General features: G+C 38.5%; 1 protein-coding gene across 14 annotated transcripts in view; it reads right to left on the reverse strand.

Annotated features, from left to right (window-relative positions):
* Positions 1 to 2,675: 2,675 nt before the first annotated feature.
* ppip5k1a (diphosphoinositol pentakisphosphate kinase 1a) overlaps positions 2,676 to 18,874 on the reverse strand; it is a 33,564-nt gene continuing 17,365 nt past the window's right edge. For 4 of the 14 annotated variants that reach the window (XM_037247613.1, XM_037247612.1, XM_037247611.1 and 1 more), the window contains exons 26-31: positions 17,839 to 17,964; positions 16,250 to 16,312; positions 9,685 to 9,864; positions 7,857 to 7,994; positions 7,659 to 7,775; positions 2,676 to 5,047 (exon numbers count right to left, since the gene is read on the reverse strand). In XM_037247613.1, coding sequence (XP_037103508.1) covers positions 4,413 to 5,047; positions 7,659 to 7,775; positions 7,857 to 7,994; positions 9,685 to 9,864; positions 16,250 to 16,312; positions 17,839 to 17,964 — 1,259 coding nt within the window. In that variant the 3' untranslated portion in view covers positions 2,676 to 4,412. Of the gene's footprint in view, positions 5,048 to 7,658; positions 7,776 to 7,856; positions 7,995 to 9,684; positions 9,865 to 16,249; positions 16,313 to 16,335; positions 17,184 to 17,838; positions 17,965 to 18,874 lie in introns of those variants that run through there. The other 10 variants (XM_037247623.1, XM_037247616.1, XM_037247615.1 and 7 more) reach the window with 5 other exon arrangements.

Consider the following 18,874-nt stretch of genomic DNA (forward strand, 5'->3'; position numbering starts at 1 on the left):
GTGCTTTTGAAGGAAGACGTTGAACCTCATATCAGCTGCTGCATTTTTGGGATCTTTTTCCAAAGCTGTGTCCAAGGTTGAAGAATGTACGAGGATAGTGGGAGAGTTTGTGTTTGCACACTGGACAAAATGTGGGCTGGTATTATTACAGTGGGAGACCCATGTGCCTTTTAGTCCTGTTGTGATAGGAGAGTGCAAGGGTGGAGATGTTTATTTGTTGTTGAGACTGGACATGAGCAGTTGTGAAAGAGGATTTGACAAGCTAGTCTCAATAGTTTTTGTGACTTTTGACGGTGACGCGAGTGCACAAAAAGCATGTACTGCAAGTATAGCACTTTCTAAAGCATCAAATCAGTGTTTTGGTCATTGATTTCCACAAGCTGCCAGTTAAAAAAAAAGCACAAATAACAACCAGTGTAGAAAATTAAAAGCAGTTTTTCCCATTTACTTTATGACAATAATAATGCAATGGTTACAAACTTTTTTAGTAGGTTTAAATGATTTAATGTATTTGAACGCAATCATTTTATTAGATTTTTCCCAAAAATTCACTTATCATCCAGAAACCGAGACAGTCGCAACATAAAATTGGGATGCTGTAGAATTCTAAAAATTCTGCTTCTCGCATCCATCACGCCAGGCCTCAGTATAAAGGTCCAGACTTGTACTGTATTGCAGACTGCAGGGATAATAGGAAACATCCCTTTCAAAACTTCTGAGCTCCAACATTAAAGGGCTCTGGTGGAAAATAAAAGCAATACGAATATACAGTAATCCCTCGTTTATCGCGGATAATTAGTACCAAAAAACCACCCGCGATAAGTGAAATCCGCAAAGTACGGTCAGCAACAAGAAGTACTGGGCAGGCTAACGAGTTAGCGGAAAGATGCTAATTCGCGATCGTGCTAACACGCGAAAACGGACTTCTAAAGGAATGTAAACGAACATTTGGAGCAATACTACATTGTCCTAAAGGTTAGACACGTTTCCTTAATTTAGAAGTTTTATTTTGACTTTTAAATGTTTTTTTAATTTGGAAAAAAAATCTGCGATGTAGTGAAGCCGCGATAAACGAAACGCGAAGTAGCGAGGGATCACTGTAGTTGAAGTAAAATTCTAATTGACATTCTGTCAAAACTTGAGTCAAAGCAAATTTGTTCAAATGTGATGAGGACAGGATTGTCACTGAAAACTTTAGTAAATAACACATTTCTTGACAAAAGACTGAATTGAACAAATTATACTTCTGTTTTGATATTCTTTCATAGACTGAAAATGTTCATAATTGATTGTTTATCAATAAATTACTATTCAAGTGGCTTTTTTTTTTTTTAAAACTTTCATTGAATTGCTTTGTGATTTATTTATTCATTTGTTGAACTGGTGACTTTAATAATGATTCTTAGCATTTATGTTGTGGAATTTGTATTATTTTCATATACCAACCAGAACCAAATGAATAATCGAACAGATTACAGGACCAACAAAAACCAGGGTCAACATTTTTAGATCCGCAAGTCTATACGGTTGTTGTGGCATATTAATCAGTTTCCTATAGTGATGTATGTACTGTATTGTACATAAGGACAATGGCTCTTCTCTTTAACAGAAAACAGGCTGCAGGCAGAAGCTTCAGTTGATTTGAATGTGATGATGCAGATTACCTTTATGTTCTCTGTGGAGGACTTAGAAATCTCCTGGTTGCCTTGTTTACCGCACATCTAACGGCTTACTGTGGCCAGCAGCACATCTCCAAGTCATGAAGAGCACTTTTCACAAAAAACGAGCATGCATCATTTAACGATCCATGTGTTTCTTTGGGTGACAGGAAACAATGTCGAGTAAAGGTCAAGATGGTGTTTTGTTTGTTTCGGCCTCTATGAGCGATGTTATATGTAATACTTCTGCATTAAACAGACTAGTAATAACTATGATATTTGCATATGAGAAGGACATGACTGTACTACCTATGATTCAGACATAGTAAACTATCCATGTTTGACTGCTACATTTTCACTGAATGTGATTTGAGTCCTGCTGTCCTCCACTGAGCAATGCTTGTCTGTGCATGTGTACCCTCTGAATTCTCCCAGATGACTATAGTACATGAGAAAATAACTTTTGTTTTACAGTTCGAGATTAAGGATACTCCGTCCAGTACTGTGGAAGTTCACGTGAAATGACTGTTGTACTGCAAAGAAAGCCTTGGGATTTATTTATTCTTTTTGCTTCGTACCCTCCCCCATCTCCTGTTTTGAGTGCAATATTCTGTTTTACTCCTCAAATGTGTAAAAGTAAAAAAATAAAAAGATAGCTACTGTCTTAAGAGGAAAGTGCGATGAAGACAAATAAATGATCATTTACTGAAGCAAAATGTTTCCAATCTTGTATTGTTACTAATACAGCGTGAAAAGTTGCAATAGAGGAAAGCCAACCTCTAAGAAAGGATACATTTAAGGAGCAAATGCTACTCTTGGTAGTGTTGGGAAAACAAAGCTTCCAATCAGCTGAATGAAGCAGTTGTATTTTTTGACTCCTCTATGTGGCATGGATGTTTTAAACAAAGGGGTTTAAAAAGGGTATGTCGAATTTGGACAAAAGCATATTCATGTTATCAAACCATGGGAACTGTTTTAAATTGTTAAAGAATTGCAATAAAAAAAAAACCCAAAAAATCATTAATCAAAACATCTGTTTCAAGGAAACAGTGTATTTGTTTATTTCATGATTAGGTCACTCATATAATGAAATAATTTTCCCTCCTGAACATAAATACTTTTGAAATTTGATATAATTCTTTGTCTTGATCTATACAAGGGAGTTGTCAGAACGCTTACGCTAAAAGATTTCCACATTATTGATGAAGCAAAAAGAAACCTGCACTGAAGCAAAAAGCAGCGCATAAACACAATGGTGCCATTACTTTCCCAGTGCACACGGAATAGATGATTGTAAAGTTTCAACAACTCACTTGTGCCATCTCGCCATATAGGATCGTAGATTAAAGTGGAACATCAGCCTAATCGTATACCTGAATAACTTTCTAACACAAAGCAAAACACAATTATGCTTGCTACATAAGTGCTTGCCACAATAAAAGCACCTTCAAAAGTAAAATATCACCTTTGACTAAAGTATTTGTTTTGAAAAGTTGCCACAATACGGGGTCAGTTTTGCCCAACTGTTACTGAATATACTGTTCTCTCGTCAAAATAAATATTTCTTTTCTAACAAGAAACTTTGAAAGTATTAAGGACTTTGGCAGTTAGCAGTACACTACACACATCTCCACTTTATACATAGTACAAACTCTGTCGATGCAGCTCTGGGCAAGCGATAAGTGTCAGTTCAAGCGGCCGTTTGATTAGGAGCCAACGACGATTGTTGCGAGGTGCTACCACAATGATTTGCAACATGAATAGGAACAGGTTTGATTTACTCTTAGCCGCCTTTACGATAGCCTCTGGGATTAATTGTACTGTAACAAATGAAAATGAAGACAAATCAACTCAAATAAATGTTAATGTAATTTGTTTGATGACTGGACTGAATTAGAGCATTCTTTACAAATCATGTCCAGGATTTGTAAAGAATGCTCCAAATTGCCTCGAACCAGACTCCCTCACTGGAAACTGTAGGAAGGCTGTTCTTTCTGCAAATTATTGATGTCATCTTTCTGCCTAAATTTTTTCCAACTGCCCCCTTTTTTAGAACTAATATTGCACTTTCTGTAAATCCAATCAAATTCATTTCCCTTCTCCAAGTTTGTCTGTCATATTATATATTTACCTGAAATTGCTGATCCGAAAAAACAACGATTCATAAAGGATAATCTGGAAAATGATCAGCAGTATTTTTTCATACAACTAAATATAACACACTACCTTCCAAACACCAAGTTAACACTTGTGATTTACGGAAACGCGAAGGGGAACATTGAGATCTCTGTCCTTAGAGAACAGCATTGTTAAAGGGAAAGTCAATCCACAAATTCTTTACAATAATTATCTGTTTATAATCCATCTCAGGGGCTGCCGCTTGCTGTCGACTGAAAATGACATCACAGTTGCCAGGTCACAACCAATTATTGCTCGGCTTCAGAAAACTTGGTTGCCCAGAGATGGATAAAAACAGGTGGATTTTGCCTGATGAATACAAATTCCTATTAATCAGAACAGTTTTGACGAGGTGGGCTGCACAGAACACATTACAAAGAAAATTCAGGGGTTGACTTGCCTTTTAAAGGTTACGTCTGATGGACTGGACAAGTAGTTTGTTAGATTAGGCTCATGTCAGCATATTTATACGGGTAACAAACAGCATTGGCAAGATAACAGAGTCACGGGACAGAGGAGAGAGCCAGTATTCTGTTCAGTACCCACTAACGCCTGGTAGTTTCTTGTCCATCTGCATCATGGTTCTGCTGGAGGATCAGCCTTGACCTCAAAAGGTGTCTCAGACTCTGGGAGACTCTCTGGATTGTTTATCCACAAGTCCACCGACTCCTGGGTGTCGAAGAACTCGTCGTGTCCTTCGGGAGACATAGGCGTCTGGGAGCTGGAACCCGCCTCACTGCTGCTCTCTCGGAGCTCCAGCAGTACAGGCAGCGAGCTCGGGAGACAGAAGCCTTCCATCCGACCTAGAGAGAGCTCGGCGAGTGGGGAGCAGGGTGGCCTCAAAGCAGCATCGAGAACGCCACCACTGGGAAGGTCCGCGGCTAAACAAGTTTCTTGGCCTTCCTGTGTGTGTTCGGGATCATCAAATTGACGATCAGTACCGTGACATTGCTCGCTCTCATCTTCTGGTGAGTTATTTGGAGTCTGTGGTACTTCAGGGAGGGTTGAGACAGCAGAGAAATTTGGGTCAAAAACCTGCGATGCCAGTGGAGGTGCTGACTGGGAAGGGAGGTTTTGAGAGGAATGGGTTTCCTCACTACTCTGAGGAGTGAGCGAAATCTTATCACTAAAACTGAAACGTGGGGAGATGTCGGCTGTAGTCGGAGAAGATGGTCCGGCGCTAGATACGGTACTGGATGGACCACTGCTATCTGTTGGTATAGGAAAACCAAAGTACAAATTAGAATAAGCCAAAATTGTGATTTGCAACATTGAGATAAATGTTAGGCAAGCCCCCTCCATCGTTAAAACTCACCTTAAAGCAGTTTTATTCTTTGGCTTTTGACTCAGCATGAGACTGCACCATTTTAGAGCTTTATGGTGTTTATGTTAGGAATTTATTGTTTTAACTGTGTGTGTTTTTATATTTCTGACTTTTACTTTATGTACATGTAGCTGTGGTCATTTGTAAAGTCAGGTCTACAAACTAACATGTTTTACAAAAAGCACATAGCCCCTAATTTACTTTAGGTTGCGCTTAAAAACAATTTAGGGGCGCACATGGGAAGTTGGAAAACTATCCACATACCGCTGCATTTTACCATGATAGTTACAAAAACTGCAGTGATTTAAAAATAAATGTAGGGGTGCACATGGGAAATTGGAAAACTATTCACATTCTGCTGCATTTTACCATGATAGTTACAGAAACTGCAGTGATTTAAATCCACATTTTATTTGGTAAGTTTTGACAAAACATAAACCTTAAAGTATAAGTTAATGTTATTTTGAAATGTGAAGCTTGACACAAGACAAGTTGTTTCGGTCGTGTGACAATATTATATTCCCAAGCTAGCAAAATGAGTAAAATAAACAGATATATTTGGAAAGTATCTTTGCAATGGGGAAAAGGCCTAATGAGGATTCAACACAAGAGCCTATGTATGCCCAAGAAGAAAAAAAAGATGCATTGCACAGTCAATACCAGACAACCCACTTCAAATATAGCTTTACTACCAAAGTTATTACCACGCACGAAGCCCAATTTGTGGCAGGCGGTTCTCCAATGAGTCAACTATGCCTTTAAAACAGATTTTTCATCAAATGTGGAAAGCTTTGAGCACATCATACTCATTCAATATACCGTATTTTCCGCCCTAAAAGGCGCACCTAAAAACCTAAAATTTTCTCAAAAGCCGACAGTGCGCCTTATAGGCCAGTGCGCCTTATATATGGATCAACTGATGAATTTGTTGATCCATACTGGTTGTACACAGTGCTCTGCCAAAATGTTTCAGTACGTTTTAGTACGACTAGTAAATTACAAGGTCGCATCGCTTCCCAGCATTACGGCAACTGTAGTCAGGGGGCGTCACCGAATAGCTGTTGTACCCGCGAGGCTATTTCATGTCAAAATAGGCTGCTCTGTTAATGTTTCGAGTAAATCTACTGATCGATATGGAAGGGAAACATAGGTAAGTAGTACCAATGCGTTAGATCGAACTTTAGTCAGTTCCGATCATTTTATAGGAGATCGTTTGAGAAACGCGATTGTTTACACTTTGCTGAGGCTCATGGGAGATTGCGAGCTGAGGCTCGTGAGACTTTGCGGATGGCTAATGCTATTGCGATAGCTGCTATACGTACCAGGCTATTTCATGTCAAAATAGGCTGCTCTGTTAATGTTTCGAGTAAATCTACGGATCGATATGGAAGGGAAACATAGGTAAGTAGTACCAATGCGTTAGATCGAACTTTAGTCAGTTCTGATCATTTTATAGGAGATCGTTTGAGAAACGCGATTGTTTACACTTTGCTGAGGCTCATGGGAGATTGCGAGCTGAGGCTCGTGAGACTTTGCGGATGGCTAATGCTATTGCGATAGCTGCTATACGTACCAGGCTATTTCATGTCAAAATAGGCTGCTCTGTTAATGTTTCGAGTAAATCTACGGATCGATATGGAAGGGAAACATAGGTAAGTAGTACCAATGCGTTAGATCGAACTTTAGTCAGTTCCGATCATTTTATAGGAGATCGTTTGAGAAACGCGATTGTTTACACTTTGCTGAGGCTCATGGGAGATTGCGAACTGAGGCTCGTGAGACTTTGCGGATGGCTAATGCTATTGCGATAGCTGCTATACGTACCAGGCTATTTCATGTCAAAATAGGCTGCTCTGTTAATGTTTCGAGTAAATCTACGGATCGATATGGAAGGGAAACATAGGTAAGTAGTACCAATGCGTTAGATCGAACTTTAGTCAGTTCTGATCATTTTATAGGAGATCGTTTGAGAAACGCGATTGTTTACAGAGGGCTCGTTGGTTATTGGCTAGTGGATGCATACCGCAACCCTAGTCAACCTCAGTTTGATGCAGTATAGCTTCTATTTTATGCGCCTTATAATCCGGTGCGCCTTATATATGGACAAAGTTTTAAAATGGGCCGTTCATTGAAGGTGCGCCTTATAACCCGGTGCGCCTTTTAGGGCGGAAAATACGGTAGGTGAAAAACAGTGAATTTGCGTTTGTTATTGTACCATTGCACTCCTGCCAAGCCGGTAGGCGGTAAATAATGGATGGCTGGATGGATTCATAAATAAAATTATCATTCAAAAATTACGCCATTAAAAAACACCCCAAATAAAAAAAAATAAAAAAGAACACCCACACAAATATTTTTTTCCACGGCACTGTATATTCAAAATATTTTGTGACTGAACTTGGACCTAATTGTACTGCTTGGTGATGAGCCCCATTTCCACGAGTAAGTAAGCAAAGGGAACACTTGAACAGTCTAACTCAAATAAGGTCAATACTCACACCACGGAGGTCTGTCCGAACGAGACCTGAGAGACATGGACGAGGAAAGGGCTTTGTGGGGGATGTACGAACCATCTCCTGATGGATGGCTGTGTGCCCCAAACATGGCTGACAGCGCTGCGGAGACAGAAGTCCAAACATGAAGCGGTGATTAGTCCAAATATTCACACTAGTCTAATTTCATATATAGTGGCTAACCTCTGGAGGTCCTTGTATGCGGATCTCCAGCACTCTCACACACACTTGTGAGGAACTCATTGACTTGTTTGAGTGACAATGAGTTGTGTAGTGTTTCCAGAGGATAGATGGAGGGCACCATGGAGCATCCTTCAAAGCCTGTGGTACAGGAGAGAAATGATATAGACAGACATACATTAAAAGCTCTTAGTTGGTCTGGGTGGCCAGATGAGCACCTGGACTGAACCACACTGGGTGCCACATGAGAAAGCGGGTTCAATACTCCGCACTTCATACTCAATACCCAGCTTTCTTCACAACACAGGTTAACATGTTGTGAGAACTGCTACCAGATTCTAACATTCATCTCCACACAGCTATGTTTCAAAACCCATGCTGGATGTCAACACAACATTGTGCCATATCAAATAACAAGTCTTACAAATCAGAGGCCCAAGCAGATTCTAAAACTCCAACAGCCCTCCTGCACACACTTGCCTCGAGCAGCACACAGCAGCTGCAAAATCAGGTCTGACACGTTATAAAAGTCAGTTTAACTGGTGTTAGTAGTCAACAGAGCTGCTCAGTTGCACAGCATTGAGCTCAAACTCAATCTTCATCATCTACAATCTCAGCGATGCAGAAGAACAAGCAAAAGTTACGGCTATTCGGCATTTGGATGAAATTTCAGGGTGAACCTAGAATGCATTGTGACGTTTGAAACAAATCTTTGCTAAAGTCCAACTGTTTAATGTTTCATTACTTTATGTCCAACTTTCTGCACTCTAACAAGAAGCTGAATGGCAAAATTCAGAACAGTTATTTGATCCTTGAACTAACCAACACATTTCCTGCCTCGAGAGTCACAGTGTCATCCTCAGGTTGCAACAGAGCAAGAGAAACTGGAAAAGGCATGTCCTTGGCAATTAAAAAAATTGTTGTGAATTTTGCCATTCAGGTCCTTGTTAAAGAACAGCAAATTGAACAAAAAATACTGAAACTTTGAACAGTTGGACATTCAAAATTTTACACAAGATCAAATTGAGTTCAACTATAAATGTTGCAGTGCATCTCAGGTTCATCTCAGAATTTCACTTGAAAACCGAATACCTAGCCCTAACTTTTTGTGAGTGGCGTGGAACGCATTCACAAACTTGTGATATTATATTTATATAATACACTTAGTTATATATAAACATAAGAATGAATAAAGCTAATTTCAACACATTTTAATTTAGAATATTGCATAAAAGTAAAATGTGTTTTGGTCAGTAAGTCAGTAAAATGAATGAATAAATAAATATGAATTAAAAAAAAAAAAAAGATCCACAAGATGACAGGTATTGGCATGTTGTGTTGGTAAGCTGATAAGGACATTACAAAGAGAAGTTGTTAGATGCTTATTTATTGATGGAAATATTTATACGCTGTAGATTCTACTACTTCTACCAATATCACTGGCATTCCAGTTCTAATAGCTTGTCTTGTACCCGTAGTAAATTTATTATTTAAATACGCATATGCAAAATTACAAAAAATAAATTTAAAACATTATTTGATTCATATCAGTTTAAAACCCCCCCGATATTTTTGGTAAGATCTTTGTATCTAATCAATTAGTAGATGCAGACAATTTGCCTTCAATTTACCAGGGTGGGGAAGGAAATAGGTAGCTTTATTTGCACCAAGCCAGCTTGCAGTCTGCATAGCCACAGAAACAGGCAAGCATGCATCAACATCAAGTGGCAAAACACGAGTCCACCACAGGCCAAGCACAGTCCAAGACTACACCGTTTGCAGTGGTTGGACGAGGCATAGATTGGGCATCTAGGGCGGGCCAGGGTCTAACCATGAAGGTACTCTATGGGGTCCTGGCCAGAGATAAGCCAGTTTCGGAAGAGGCGGAGGTGGTAGGAGCACTGGTGGAGATGATGGGTGAGTGCACCGTCGAGAGAGAGGTGGCAGCCCAGACTGAGTTCTGAGGAGAACCGACTCAACAACTGGGCCACATGGTGCTCCTCCAATGGCTCTGGAGAAGAACAGGGAGAGCGAGGATGGACACAAAGGAACAGAAGACCAACAATACCAAAGACATGGGATGATAGATTGTAAGGCTGAAAGATGAGATGGCAAGAAGACACTGCAGTAGATGAGCGGAAAATAAGAGAGAGACATTCATAGTTTGTCAATGGGGGGCGAGCTGTATGTAGATGTCAAGTCATAGACGCCCCAATTGTGCAGTTATTTTAAAGTAATGGTAATTCTACTGAACATTCCATTTTAAAGCTGTTAAGAAACAAAAAAAAAGCTATTGGTCATTGTGTGGAAGTACAACTTTAACATGAGCAGCAAATCTTGTGGGACTGCAACACAGTGAGCATATCAAAGGTATATACCATTTTTGCTTTTTTTGTTATTTTTGGCACCGCAGCAGGATTTGGGAATTTTGCAATGAGTAAACGTTTGTGATGACCGAAATTTAAACTTATTTTCAACATGGAAAAGTGGTACACATGTCTGTCTGGCTGCTCAATACAATATTGTTGTTGACAATAACACTGGTCAACAAAGTTTTATTTTTTTATTATTATTATTATACATATATGTTTGAAAATCAGAGGTGTAAGTAAACCTTCGTAGATTTATTTTTTGATCTGAACCCAAATCCGTCCTTGTTTTTTCTGTAGCAAGTTTTCATAATAATATACTATAATATAATATGTAACAGTCATATATTTAGTAATATTTATGAATTAAGGGTTACATGGCAGTTTCCTGAATCATTGTAGCTATAGATTAACACACATGGTAAAATTTGCATTGCGCAAGTCAAATTTAAAAACCTTCAAAAGACTGATTTGCTAGGGGAAAAAAAAGAAAAACATTTCTTTTGACGAATGCACAGTTGACAGTAATACAGAAAAATCCTCATTCTAGTCACTTGTGCTCTCTGCCTCATTAAAAAGCCGTTTTTTTTTTTTTTTTAAATGAATGTATATATTGTATACCTATGTATTTTCAAATGGTTTATCAGTACTATTTTGGGTGGGCAGGGGGTCCCGAGGTTGGGTGGGTGTGAGGGAGGAATTTGGTGGTGGTGAGTTTGGGTCTTTGTGGTCAGGTTTTATGGGTTGCTTTTACATTGTTAAATTGTTTTATTTATTTTTATCTGTATCACTTTGAGTTGCACATGTATGTTAAGGTGTAATAGAAATTAGGTTGAGTTAACACATCAGTTGGATTCAGTCTTAATAGTGACTCACCTCAGAGGCACAAGCATTCATTTCTGTCCACCACTACACTGGTTGAAGGTGATGCTTTAATGTTCGCGTTTTTCACACCAGTCAACTTCTTTTTGGTCTTGATTGAAGAATGTGCAGCATTATTCATTACCTACACCGCTTGTTCTCAATGGGGTCATGGGTCAGCTGACATAGGGTAGCGAGTCAATTGCAGGGAATAACTACTCTCACTAACCTGGGAATTCTACAGCCTTCAATTAATCTCACATACATGTTTTCAGAGGAAGCCTCAGTACCGGGAGAACATGAAAACCAGTTATAAATGCTAGGAAGGAAATTTAAGATGTTTATGTGATGTGACTTGCCATAAAAGCAGTAATTGCTTGTCTGGCATGCAACCAAAAACTATTTTGAGAGCAGGTAACTTTTTCCATCAGATGTTGCTAATGTTAGATTGATTGGAGCTATTTGACATTAGAGAAGATGGTCGATTATTGGACGAAGGAAAAAACTGTTCCTGAACCAATTCTTTTGATATTCCATGTGACTTATAAATAATCATAATAATAATCAAAATGTTTTTAAAATATCAGTCATCAAATATTAACAACTAACAAACAGTTAGAAGAAGCTCAAGCTGCTAAGCCAATACACGTGCTAAACAAAAATATAAAAAATAGCTTCATAACATTAGGTATCAAAATCACTAAACTTCGACGATTAACTTGGCACTGACACGAACCTGCTCAGAAGATGAGGGAGGTATAAAAACTTCTCCAAACATGCACTTTTGTTGTTCTGTCGGGAAGAGCTCAATCACAGGTTACAATTATTTTGTGAGTGCAATCATTTTGAGATTCAGAGGGAACAGGAGAAAGGTTAAAACATTTGTGTTAGTGTGGTTTAAAACAATGTACTTCATTCAAATTCAAATAAATGCGTAGGAATGTTTAGACGCAAAATCACCAGCCCGCGCAACTGTGTGTACGACGATGAATCAGAATTCATTCTAAATGATAGCACGTGCAATAAGGGTGGGGAAAAAAATTAGATATTGCAATATATTGTTGCAATCTCTGTTGGAATAAATAACTGAAACACTGACAGCAAATATCGATATTTTATGACAACACACTAACGCAACGCACATAATGCGTAAAATAGATTTAACCCGTTGTCACCGTCAGTACTTAATCGCTCGTTCTTGTTGCGGGGGCGCTAATCCCATAAATTGGGTAAAATAGGCAGAAGCAGAGGCCTTCAAAGAAGAAAGGATGCAAAGACCCACCTGCAGGATTTGACCCAAAAGTGTGGAGACTCTTCAGCTTGACTGACAAACACTGGATAAAAAATAAAAAATATACAATCTGCAAGAACTGTTTTCCGAGCCGTAACAGCACCACTATGAATCTACAAAGCCATCTTGTTCGCTCTCATGGTGAACGCCACGAAGGTTATAATAAAGACAAACCAAGTCAGCCAACGATCACTACAGTTGTGCGCTACCCAATCACACTTCACAGCATTCCCACATTGTATACTAATGCTATAGCAAAAGTGAAGGGAGTGAAGCTAAATGCGTGTGATGCAAGTTCGACCAGTGTTTCAGAATCACAAAGAAGTACGCTGTTCTTGTTTACAAAACTATCAATTTTCATTTACTATATGTCCAGCAATGTAGTGTTATTCATGTTAATGCACTTTAATTAAAAACTATACAGTGTTTTAAGTCAACCAACGATCACTACTGCGGAGTTGTTTCCCTTTGGGTCGCCGAGTGCACAGAGTATCACAGAGTATAAAGCAGTACGCTGTTCTTGTTTACAAAACTATGAAGTTACATTTTCTTTAATGTGTCTAGCAGTGATGTGATATTCATGTTAATGCACTTTAATCAATTGAATTGAATTGTGAGTTACCCCTATCGGCCAATCCTGTGAATACCACCCCAACAGTGAAATATGGGGGGTGGCAGCATCATGTTGAGGTGGTGGTTTGCTGTTGGAGGTACTGGTGCACTTTGCAAAATAGATGGCATCATGAGGAAAGAACATTATGTGGAAATACTGAAGCAACATCTCAAGACATCAGCCAGGAAGTCCAAGGTTGGGCACAAATGAGTGTTCCAAATTCACAATGAGATGAAGCATACTACCAAACTGGTTACAAAGTGGAGTCAGGAGAACAAAGTCGAATTTATCGGCAGGGTCATCTAAAATACCTGATCTCAGGCCTATTAAAAAAAATTATGGGCAGACCTGAAAAGAATGAGTAAGCCTTGTAGCCTCACAAACCTGGTTCTGTTAGACCAGTTCAGTCAGGAGAATCAGGCGATAATTCCTGCCAAAAGGCAATGGTACCAAATACAAATGAAATGCAGCCATGGTCGGGTCACCAAACTTCATCTTGAAGGTTTCCTGACCCAATCGGCTGTTTTTAGGCTCGTCACCCAAGGATGGAGTGACAGGTCTTATAAAGACTTGAGTCACAGCCCAACTCTTAGCAAGGCAAGAGAATTCTCTTGATGGAAACAAGCTTTGAAACTTAAAGACAAACCTGATTTACAGCAACAAAAGTCGCAATAACTGACCAGGATTCTATTTGTGGCCACAATGCAATGCAGGTTTCTTGTTAAAGCTACTTTGAACTAAAAAGAAAAACTTTTCCGTAGTTAGAAACAAGATCCGGATGGATGAAATTCCTACAGTTTTTGGTCTTGGTTTTTGTGGAATAAATTTCTGCCAAACGTATGACACAGACAGGCAGGTTTTTTTCTCCTTCAGGATGCATTTTTCTGACTGGTACTTACTGCAGAGGAGCCTCTTTAAAATACGGTACTGAGAAATTGTCTAAAAAGAAAGTCTTTCATTATTTGGACATTTAGCAGATGCCAAATACAGCTATCTTACAGACGCGACTGTCCCTATGTCAGAAAAGAAATCAGCCATCGAGCATTGCCATCATGCTGCTATGAAAGGCAGGTTTGCATTGTATTCAGTATTTTTGGTGAAACGTGCCCCAACTTCCGACTCTTGCAAACAGCACGACAGCACTGAATTGCCCACAATACTTATGTTTAAAATACCCGGATTAGCTAGCGGGAGAAGCAGGAGACAAAGTTCAAAAGAAAAACAAATTGCCAAATAAATACATAAAGCACTGACTCATTAACTATTAAAGAGACATATATTGTAAAATCCACTTATATATATCCGCTTTTATATAAATTGTATTGTGCACTTGGAGTATCCAGGATAGTAGAAAATGTTAATCTAATCACTCTAAGTGCTGCAGATACTTTTATCATAATAATAATTTGGAGGATATTTTTTAATCCGTTCAATTTGATAAATTCTCTATTATGTACGTATTTTGAACAATTACGTCACAGTCTTTTCATAATATTAGCATGAGTCTTTCTGCTGATGTTAGCTCTGTGCACTGTATGTTTTCACTTTTTTTGGATGTATTTTGAGTAGTTGTATCAGATGAATTGCATTGAAGGTGCTGTTTTGTTCTTGTTAAATGCATTCGTTAGCTTCTCGCTAGCATTAGCTTACTTCTTAACATGGCTGCAGTGCTTGTTTACAGGACGTGCTCATAAATATTATGAGGGGATTTATTTTGTTATGTGTTGTATATGGTTGGAAGGACAAGTCTTCTGTTGTTGACATATTTTAATCAATAAAAAATGTTTGTGCACCGTAAGACTTTATCTCTGCTAACAAACTACAAATATGTCCGACCGGGGGCTGGAGGTGGCGGGGTGTGAAGTATCTCACTTTCATTTAAAGAGACCGCACCAAAACGCCTTGGTTGCAGATGCTACTCAGAACAGGGGTAAAAGAAGGGCCTATGATAACGAGGAGTTTAGACAAAAGCATTGCTGTTCCACTTTATATAGACCACAACTGAATGATTAAAATGTAAAAAGAAAAGATTTATAAGCATGATGTCTACTTTAAATTAATAATCACGGATTTTGAATGTCAATGATTTTGATTGTCAATGTAGTCATAACTTGTCAACTTATCTTGGCAGCCCTCTTGTGAATGACTTGGTCATAACAGATAAACAGGCTTAGCGTACATTAAGGTATTGTAACAAAAAATGTATTTGCTCTGTTGAAGAAAGAGATAAACATGGTGTCAAAATAAAGAGCAAAGTAATTTTAAAAAATTGCACCGTATTATAAGTGTGCACACAAACACAAACTTGCCCATACAATTTGTTGCTATTCATCCAGACAGCCATTAGAAAACTATCCATCCTGATTAGTTCAAAAGCTAAACACAAACTAACAAGTCAATTACTAGTAATTCCTTTACATTATTCATCACAAAATCTGAATTTTAATCCATAATTCAAGAAATTGAAAAAAAACCCATGATTTTCAAATACATGACATATTATTCCCTAACAGAACAAAACCAAAAGAAACTGTCCCAAAATATTATAAAACAACTGTCAGTCTTCCTCTAAAGTTCAATGCTTCGTTAATACACAATGACCAGAATCTGAACAAAATCTTTCTGAAAAACATGACTCTGAAGTCATTAACCTTCATACTCTGTAGTACTGCCATGAAAAACATACAGAGTCGCCACTGTATATTTTAAACAAAATCGATGCAGTGTGGATGGAATTGCTGAACATGCACTTTTCTGATGAGGAAAGGGTGAAATCACAAGTTGATAGCAGTGACAGTGAATGTTTCGAGCGTAATAAAGGATTTTCAGTGACTTTAAGCGCAACTGAGCTTTAAAACAACTCATGCTCCACCAGTTAATCAAAATGGAAGTTACTCATACTGTGCATTAATTAAGTCAATCTACCAGTCAGGGAATTGTTGGATCTTTCAAAAAGGACATTTAATAAATACAGCATAAAGCAATACCAAAATGGAAAGAATGTCCATATGTAATTTAAAAAAAATCTACTTTCCATTACAAAAATCTATGAATTAGTTGAAATCCTAGTTAGAAAGAGAATTTCAATGTTAGAAAAGCGAGAGCAACGATAGATCTCTAACAAACTGAAAACAAACATAACCAAAACTAAAATGCTGGCGGGCCATATGGGGAAAAAAAACCAAGGTAAAAAAAAAAAAAAGTTTGAAGACATGCAAGACAAAAGGTGAGATAATAATATACTTGAAAGAGGCAGACGTACCATTAGTCGGATGCTTTGCAAACGACACAGAAAATCGTTTTACTGCCGGCATAGACAACAATTCTGAGGAAACAAAAATTCACTAATGTTACTAGGATCCACAGTAAGTTGTTGATCATATGTTATCAGCACGTTCGCTAGTAAAAAATACTAATATGGAAAAATTTTTAAGTCTACCTTCCCTTCCCTTGTATTTGCACCCAACTTAATTCCTCAAATACAAACTTTAAGAGCTGTCACTATGAGTACTCAGGTTAATATAATGACAATGAAAAACACTACCTAGATTTAGTGGCCCTCTCCATTTACTGCATTTAGCATGAAAAAAATAAAATAAAATAAAAATATGAAACAAAAATCCAGACTGGATCAAGACTAAAATGTCTCCACTAGTAAACCTCAAAATGAGACGCAACAAGATGGATGACAAAGACGAACGAAAGTGCGATGAGGATGGCAGCAGTGACGAGAAGAATGTTTATATGATACAACACTGACACCTACTGAACAATATTACAGACTTCAATATCAGCTACGCAACCGTTGAAGCAGAGGCAAACGCATCATAGCGCCCTTAGTTCTAATTATCTATACATTATCACACAGTATTGATTGGAAAGGTAATGGCAAGTATTTCTACCTGTTAGGCCAAAATACAGAAAGTCACATTATATAACTGCTAATATACAGTAAAACGTTGTATGATTTCTCTAACTCTAGAGCACAAATGTTTTGTTTTAGTTTTGATTGCACTTATCTGAAGATGGACTGCTCCTCAAGTTAAGTGTCTGTATTAACCGACCACTGGACAGACAGAAAGTCAGTGCAGCAGGGCTCATGGAGAGAAATAAAAACGGCATGTTGGGATTTGGAGTGTAAGAGCCAGGTGATGAACAAAGGCGACCATTTTTTTCTCCAAAAGTGATATCAGATTCTATTGACGAAAAAACAAATACTACTGAAAGTTCACTTACACACAACAACACACCAAGAGCATTACAGTACTACAACTACTCTTTACTAGATTTAAACCAGTGAAATGGGATTTTTATGTCATTAAACATTCGCTGCAAAATATGTGTTGGCGTTAAACCGCAATCGGACAGACAATGATCTGAGACTTCATCTGAAATTATAAGAGGCAATTGTGCAATAGCCAACAACTATTGTTCTTTATATCCTATAACGTTTTGAACTGGCCTTGAAGTAGCATGTATATGAACTACTGAAATGAAACATGCTAATCAATGTGGTGTGGAGAAAGAATGATGAGGAAAACACATTTGTGTGACTAAAATGGATATGGATCTTAATATGCAGTGACTAAAACAGGACTGGAAACATTTAATTTTTGATGTATGGGCATGAATAATAAACATTGCCTTGCTTAACACGTACTATACTGTATATCCTTACAGCTGTAATCTTTTTAAATTTAACTCATACATGTGTAGCTGTATATCTGTATACAGTGCATTTACATGCCCAGTCTCCACAGGGCCTCATTCCAGATGTTGTATTAAATAGTGAGGTCAAAGATGAAATTTTCACTTGTTTTTTTTCTGCTGTGCTGTGTCTCAAACACATACCGTCTTTGTAGGATAGACTGCTGGTGGAGAATTTTTTGCGGTGTGCGCGCGCGTAGTCCTGCAGGTTAGGGGCACTAGAAGACCCACCTAGGACAGTGGTGCTGAACAGCCCGGCACATTGAGAGCCTGCGAGGGGGGCGGGGGGGTTAGTCACCACTACATATAACATGCTGTTACTCAAATTACCATCCAAAGAGCGACACAAAGAGAGAAGACACACAGACAAATAAAGAATATAGAAAAAGAGAAACGTGCAGACAGTACCAGAGGAACCCATGCGACCTGAACTCATGTCTTCCCTCCGCTCTCTGTGCTTCTTGCACAAGGCTGAGAAAACCACCATTGAATGCTCACAGAAGAAAACACTGTCTTCAAAATAAGGGATTTATCTGTAACTTCCAGTTACAGGTTCTTTCTGCATGAATGCTGGAAATTAGGGTACATCTGAAGATTTAAGATTAAAAAAAAGGGCTCACTGATCCGCAAATTGTTTGTCCCGGTAGTGTGTCTGGCATCATGACAAGCTCACTTCCAACCAAAAATCATCTGAATGCAAATCCAGATTTCAGTTTTAAAAAGACTTGAACATGAAAGCTCTAAGACAGAATCATCAAGTTTGAGGAGTTCAGGAAGATGTTTGACACCTAAAAAATGAAATAGATGTAATTGTTATCCTGTGATATTAAAAGGGCTTAGAGAAACAGCAATCCAAAAACCAGCATTGCACAGGGGCGCAGACCTGTTGAAACTTTCAAATGGGAAGTCTAACCAGAAAATGTCAATATATTCTGTATAGCCCCACCAGTCTAAACACGGTTTTGCAAAATGCACCCATTTTTAGCCATCCAAGATGGCGGCCATTTTGCCACTTGCTGTCGACTAAAAATGACATCGCAGTTGCTCAGCGCTCATGTAACAACCAAATATTGCTCAGTGTGAGAATGTCACATGACCAAACTCAGAAAACAGGTGTTGGGCACCTGTGATGTCATTTTCGACAGCAAGTGGCAAAATGGCCACTCCCTGAGATGGATAG

This window comes from Syngnathus acus, chromosome 3 (assembly GCF_901709675.1).
Source record: "Syngnathus acus chromosome 3, fSynAcu1.2, whole genome shotgun sequence".
NCBI classification, from domain to species: Eukaryota; Metazoa; Chordata; class Actinopteri; order Syngnathiformes; family Syngnathidae; genus Syngnathus; species Syngnathus acus.